We start from the raw sequence: 7360 nt of genomic DNA, 5'->3' as shown, positions 1-7360 counted from the left end.
AATGTTTGTGCTATTAAACGCTTAAATTGAAAGTATTAAACATTCTCGTGTAAAAAGGAAAATATACAATAAATAAAAATATTAAAAAATAATAGAAATATTCAAATTGAGACATAATTTTTTTGTAATTGACAGGCATCATTTTAACATAATTTCATAAAGGTTATGATAAGATGAAAAATATAATGGAGATGTTAATGAGTTTTATGATAAAACCAAATAATTAGAAGAAATAAAAACTAAAAAGTACATATATATATATATATATATATATATATATATATATATATATATATATATATATATAGTGGCGGATCTTGACCAATATTGTTGGGGGAGCCAAAATAATATGTCCAAAATTTATACATTTAATTATTGTCATTAATATAATAAAAATAAATACATAATTTAGTATAACGATAACTAAAAAATAAATAAGACTACAAATGAATATATGGAAGAGTTGAATTTGTATATCTATTTTAAAAAAGAGACTAAAAAATAAATTTTCATAATCTAATAAAAAACTGAGAGACGTAAATACCAAAAGAAAATTCGATGATAATCAAACCACACTTAAGATCCAGTTATAAAAAACACACAATACAATATTTTTTCTTCTATGTTCATAAAATAAAAAATTAATATACAAGCTCATTAAATAAATTATTAAACTAATATTTCACTATCATGTAATACAAGATAAAATTACCTTCTCCTTTATTTATTCGAGAATGGAAGACAACAACTTACATATGAGAGCAAAAATAGTAGATTTTTTTCTCTTTATAAACAAAAGAAAATAGGTGAGAATGAGAGATGAGAACAATTCGTGAGAAACTCAAGTCATATAATGAAACTACAATTAAAATCCAGTTATAAAAAAACACACAGTAAGATACTTTTACTTCTTTGTTCATAAAATAAAAATGAATATAAAAGAGATTTATTAAATAATTTTTTAAACTAATATTTTACGATCAAGTAAGATGAAAGAATTACATCATTCTTTTCCTCCTCATGATGAAAGAGAACAAAGTGAGAAGAAGAAATGAAAACGATTTATAAGAAGCTCAAACCATAATGAAAAATAATAATAAAAATATTTTGATAAATCTTTTTATTCTTTATTTTTATTATGTTTGATTTCATATTTTATTATTTATTAACATTAATTATTATATTTATAAAAGAAATAAAATATTTAATTTAATCATCATTAATTTATAATATATTATCTAATATCTATAATATATTATCTAATATCTATAATATAAAAAATTTAAAAATACCTAAAATATAAAAAAAAAATCAAAATTTTAGGGGGGGCCATGCCTCCTCCCTGCCACCACAAACATCCGCCACTGTGTATATATATAAAAAGTTACTTAATTAATTGTGAATATTTTAATCATTTAAATGGGGTCGGGTATTATGGCAGAGATATGTATATCTCATACCTATCTTCATACCCAATTGAAAAAGTCGAGGATTCCCCATACTTATACCCAGTCATCCATCAAAACGGGAACAAATTCGAATAATAACGAGTTTATTTGTCTTCTTTAATTACCTATAAAAATGAGCGTAAAAAATAAATATCATAATATATATATATATATATATATATATATATATTATAAGTTATTTTAATTAATGTTATCTACGAACAAAAGTTTGGTACGTAAAAATTTTATAATTTTTTTTATTAAATGTATACTTTTTTTTAAGTTACAACATTTTTCTAATCCTCGAACATAACATTAGAAATCCAAAATCTTTCGTCGATCCTCTCTGAGCCAAATCCTCCATCAACCTATCCTTCATCTTTCATCAAAATAACACAGCGATGTCGGTGCTTCGTTAGCAGCAACACAGTTCAACGTGTCTTGACCCAAATGCTGAAGCATCCCAGCTCGCGAGTGTGCTCCAATGATAACGACGGTTCACGAAACAAAGCCTACCTCCTTCGCAAACAAAGCATAAACCTTCATGAATTGAGTTCTTTTGGTTAAATGATGGGTTTAGGGTTTTACATTTTGGGTTATTTCGAGCCTGCAGTTTGTTTGTTAGTCATGTCCCTACAAGATACTACACACTTAATTTGTTTAATTAATTAACTTTTTTGGTTATAGCTAATCAAGTCGACCATAAGGCTCATGTACCTCATGGATGGATCATTAGGGGCTTACGTGTTGGTCTAATTCTAATTGTATTATTTACTGTAACTCTCTGTGTTTGTATGAGATCATCAAATTGTTTAGCTGATGATACTAGAACTCATGAGAAATGTTGAGGGCAAAATTTCTCACAAATTCCATATTCAAAGGAACCTAAGATTTTTTTTTTTCTTTTTTTTTTGGTTTTGGAAGGTAGCAAGCATGTTGAACAGAAGCAAACAGACGTTGAATCCCGCAATCACACGATTACCTTTCCAAGAGCCTCAAGTAACTATCTATATAATGATAGAACAATAATTAATGTAACTACAAAAATGTTAATGTGAAAACAAAAACTATACATCCAATAGTTTAAAATAAATAAAATATATATTAAAGTCAAGACTAAGTGGGTTAGTGACCCAATTAATCTATACCACTTTAATCAAACTTAGAACAATCTCTCCGTAGATCAATTAAAGTCTAAGATGAAACAAAATTTTAAGACACGTCCCACCCTACTTAGGACTTAGGTCTACCTTTCTCTCAAGCACATATGAATTTTAAAAAGTTATTAAAATAAACCACATCATAATTGTAGAATAGTTGTATTTGTTTTTCGGTTGTGAACACATCAATTTTTAAGAGAAATGGTTTGGTATAAAAATTAATAGGTGTTAAAGTATCATTTTCAAAAAAAAAAAAATTACATTGAAACTCATATTTAACATACTTTTTCGTACATTATCCAATAATCCTTCATAACTGAACCATAAAGACATTATTCAAACACATGCATTACAACATACAATTTCTTAAAAGAAATATAGTTTCAATCAAATTACACAAACACATATTGATGTTACATAAATGTAATCTAATAAAGTGATATATTAAGCCAAGTGACATATGCATAGTCTTACAACAATGAAACTATTTTGTAGACATAAAACCATGCTTTCAGTTCAAGATATGATTAATTATCATAGCTTTTGCAAAATAAGGGGTGTCCCATGTTTTGGCTGTAAAGTAAACATAACTATAGGAGCATGCACATAGACCGGAGATAGCTCGAATGAGAAATTTTGCAAAAGCATTGACAACACTACCTTGGCCTCCAACAAGGCAAAGTTTTGGCCAATGCAAATTCTAGGACCCCATCCAAATGGGTAAAACACATCTTGGCCTTTTGTTGCCTTAGCAACTCCTTCAGAAAACCTTTCTGGTTTGAACTCCAATGCATCATTACCCCATATATCAACATCTTGGTGATGTAAAATTATTGGCATTGTAACTTTTACTCCTGCAGGTAGTGACAGGTTTCCAAGTTCCATGTCCTTTTGAATGGTGCGGTTAAAGATATTATTAGGAGGGTATAACCTCAAAACTTCATACAGAATCATGGTCATCTTTGGAAGAAACATTTTGTCACATGTTAACATGAAATGCATTTTTAATAGACAATAAAGATAATCAAATGAAAGCATATGATACATACAATTTTGAGCTGACTTAACCCATCAAAGTTTGGATTTTGTTTTCCAAAAGTGTGAAGAACTTCCTCCCTTGCTCGTGTTTGCCATTCAGGATACCTACTCAACATGATCAATGTCCAAACCAAAAGAGTTGAAGTTGTCTCTTGCCCTGCTAAGTAGAATAACTTGCACTCACCAATTACTTCTTCAATAGTCATTCCAACTCTCTTACTATTTCCATTTCCATGAATTTCCATTTGATTTGATTCCAAAAGTATTCCTAATAAATCTTCATTGTTGGATTCACCATTCTTCATGGCTTTCTCTCGTTTTTTTATGATATTCTTGATTGAATTTTTCATTTCTTTATCAACTGCCCTCATCTTCATTTTGGTAGGTGTTGGTAAATGCCTAGAAACATGTTGAAGTAATAGAGGTCAATTTCCTAACATGTTGAACTTCGATAGTAGTAGCCCTAGTTCTTATTTAAGTTGGGTATGCCACATTTCTAGATTTCAAAGAGTTTTTCAAAAAATATTAAATATTCCTTAAATTAAAATCTCAATGTAATTCATAATTATTTTTCTTCATCATTGTGTGATTCTATTTTATGGAGAGCTTAATCTTTATTTATAGTGTCTATTGTTTAGGGTGATTCTATGAGGTTCTTGTACTTTGTAATAACTATTTTATACCATGAATCAATTTGGTATTACCGTATTATTGGTGTGTTCTTGTACTTTGTAGTCATGACAATGCGCCCTTGAGTTTTGAGAAGTTGAAATATCTTTTTTCCTTCTGTATAGCTGCTTCCGAAAGCTGTTCTAGAAATTACATCACGGGTCAAATTCTGAAGGGAAGGAAATACGTCAATCTCACATTTTCCACCTGATGACAACATTCTCATCCATTCGCTGATCACATCATGGCAACTTTGGGAAAATGATGGTATCATATTCTGTAAATTAATTATCAATTAAGAGGTTAATTTGAATATGAAGCAAAAAAAAACTCTAAGTTTAATTATAATGTCAATAAATTTAATCGATGAGAAATAAATAATATGTTGACCTTTACATCTCTATCATTAAGATTAATCACAACATTTAAGATATTATTGTGTATTTTGAAGCTTGAAATTCCTTCACTATATTGTTTTTCATAGTCGTGTCAAAGGATTAAAGAAGGAAAACTATTTAAATTGCTCTTGGTATTGACTTCAAAATGTTATTTTTGATGTGGTGGTTGACTCTAGATATGTCATGTCAATGAACTTAGGGTCAAAACATTAACACTATATGTGTAAATAAAAATTCTCTTTAATCCCTGGACTTGTTTAAATATTCATTCCTTCTCCAAACCTCCTACATACTTTTAAAGAGGAAGGTCCGTGAAAAAATAATTTTAGATTTCAAAACCAACAAGATTTTATCCGAAGAGATTTCACGTCTGAAGAGATTTCACGTCCGGACAACTAGGAAAATTATTAAATTCATTATAAAAGTATACATAAAAAGATTGTTTATTCATAAATGAAAGTAATAAACTTACTTTCACTTTTCCTAAGTGGAATGCAGGGTTGATAATATTTCGATGTTGAGCCCACTTATCACCCTCGTAATGTATCAAACCATTGAACAAGAACTTTGCAATGCCACTTATCTTTGGTTTGTGGAAATCATGAATGTTACTGAAGACCTCTTTGATTTGATTTGGATCAGTGATTATGACCTTTGGTGTTGTGCCTTCCCATAGAAAGGAATTCTTGCCTGCACATAATTCACTTATTGGCAATTGCTCAAAAAAAGACTTTGCTTTAACAACTTCAAGGATCCAAAAAATTTATGTTGTGAGGAGAGGAATAATGAATGATATACACTGATAAATTTGAAGGTGCAATGTTTTTGTTACTTATTGTTACTTTATATGGCACACACTACCTTCACTCTCAATTACTTATAAAAATATCATTAATTTTGAATAAGTGGATTTAAGTCTAATTTATTAGTTTAAAATTAAATTATAATGTTAAGTTTGAACTCAATCATTTCCAAAACGACAACAACAGTTAAATAACAGCCGTGGAAGGTCGTTCGAACTACTCTCTTTAAAAACGACAACAGATCATATGTTAGGTCAACAAACTTTATTCAAAGTAAACTTTATTATTATATTAAAAAATAAATTTAAGCATATTTCATTCACTTTGTAAAATGTGAAATTTATATATAAATATAAATATATATATATATATATATATATATATATATTATAATATAATATAATATGAATATACCTAATCTTTAATTTAGTAAAAGTGGAATTTCTAATAAAAACGTTATTTTTTTAAAAAGAAGATAACAATCGATACTGTTTCACAATTTATCCTTTATCAAGAACATACGTAAAAGTAAAAGATAATTTTGTAATTATATTATTTAAAATGAATAAGATAAACATAAGTGGTTATAATTTTTGTATGAGATGTAAAAGTATCCTCGTATCTAGATCAGAAAGCGAGGGAGGAACGAATACCATATAAAGGAAACAGACATGGTGGAGGCATGCATGTGTTTTTCTACTTTGGAATAGTTTCCAATTTTAAAAATTTGTTTAAAAAAAAAAAGAGTGTTGTAGCAAGAACATTGAATGATGCAGGAAGAATCACGAAAAACATCACTTTCATGCCCAAATGAATGTAAGTTATGTCTAGCTACAAATTATTAGGAAGTAGGAAAAGTGAACCGTGTTTGGCAACAGTGTTGTGAGAAGGCAAGGACAAGCGAGGAGCGACATCATCGGAGACAAGAAAAGATTGCGATCGACGGTTGTTTTGTGGGGCATGGTTTATGTTGGAGGTGGAAGGTGAAAGAGAGTATGGGTCACCACGAAGACCTTGTTCTCTCAGAAGCTTCTCCAACCTCTTAGGCCTAAGCCAAAGCGTGTTCACCATCTTCACCGCCGCCCATAACGGAATCACAGCAACGATCACGGTCAACACACACAGTGTTGCTGTCGAGGAAGGAAATGAAAATAGTTCCATTCTTTTTGTCAACACTGGCACCAAGTTAGAACATGAGTAATGGTAGACTTATAGACGTAGACTTGTATATGGTATACATTTCGTGTGTCTTAATTTAATTATAAAAAACTAAATGATGGATTCCATCTGTATCAGTTTAATTATAAAAATACTTAATTACGTTTACAATCTTTCTAAAATTTAGATCTTTTACTTAAATTACTTAAGTAAAATTTATTACTTAAGTTCAATTTATTACTTAAGTAATAAATTGAACTTAAGTGGATTTAAGTTCAATTTATTACTTCAGAATTAAATTATAATGCTAAGCCCTTGTGCTCTCAGAAGCTTCTCCAACCTCTTAGGCCTAAGCCAAAGCGTGTTCACCATCTTCACCGCCGCCCATAACGGAATCACAGCAACGATCACGGTCAACACACACAGTGTTGCTGTCGAGGAAGGAAATGAAAATAGTTCCATTCTTTTTGTCAACACTGGCACCAAGTTAGAACATGAGTAATGGTAGACTTATAGACGTAGACTTGTATATGGTATACATTTCGTGTGTCTTAATTTAATTATAAAAAACTAAATGATGGATTCCATCTGTATCAGTTTAATTATAAAAATACTTAATTACGTTTACAATCTTTCTAAAATTTAGATCTTTTACTTAAATTACTTAAGTAAAATTTATTACTTAA

At 29.3% G+C, this 7360-nt stretch overlaps 1 protein-coding gene across 4 annotated transcripts; it reads right to left on the bottom strand.

Annotated features, from left to right (window-relative positions):
* Positions 1-1695: 1695 nt before the first annotated feature.
* Positions 1696-6702, bottom strand: LOC114169729 (11-oxo-beta-amyrin 30-oxidase-like). Of its 4 annotated transcripts, none has more exons than XM_085668450.1 (6): positions 6380-6702; positions 5186-5403; positions 4351-4592; positions 3658-4045; positions 3269-3568; positions 1696-1967 (listed from the first exon to the last, which is right to left on the bottom strand). In XM_085668450.1, exons 1-6 carry the CDS (start codon positions 6675-6677, stop codon positions 1947-1949), a joined length of 1467 nt encoding a protein of 488 aa, XP_085524576.1. In that variant the 5' UTR covers positions 6678-6702; the 3' UTR covers positions 1696-1946. The 4 variants fall into 4 exon arrangements, with proteins under 4 accessions (XP_085524576.1, XP_085524577.1, XP_027910799.1 ...); XM_085668451.1 differs by having other exon boundaries at positions 3269-3496; XM_028054998.2 differs by lacking the exon at positions 1696-1967 and having other exon boundaries at positions 2335-3568.
* Between the last annotated feature and the right edge of the window lie 658 nt (positions 6703-7360).

The sequence above is a fragment of the Vigna unguiculata genome, chromosome 11 (assembly GCF_037176805.1).
Source record: "Vigna unguiculata cultivar grain cowpea cultivar isolate G323 ecotype 2 chromosome 11, ASM3717680v1, whole genome shotgun sequence".
Taxonomy (NCBI): Eukaryota; Viridiplantae; Streptophyta; class Magnoliopsida; order Fabales; family Fabaceae; genus Vigna; species Vigna unguiculata.
Note: the sequence above shows the minus strand (reverse complement) of the source record. Positions and strands in the feature narration are given on the sequence as shown.

Coding starts and splice junctions, on each gene's coding strand:
- LOC114169729 (XM_028054998.2), bottom strand. CDS start 6,677: ATGGAACTATTTTCATTTCCTTCCTCGACAGCAACACTGTGTGTGTTG. Junction 5,404..6,379: donor CAACACTGTTGCCAAACACG/GTTCACTTTTCC, acceptor AATTATGTGCAG/GCAAGAATTCCTTTCTATGG. Junction 4,046..4,350: donor AAGAACACACCAATAATACG/GTAATACCAAAT, acceptor ACATGTTTCTAG/GCATTTACCAACACCTACCA.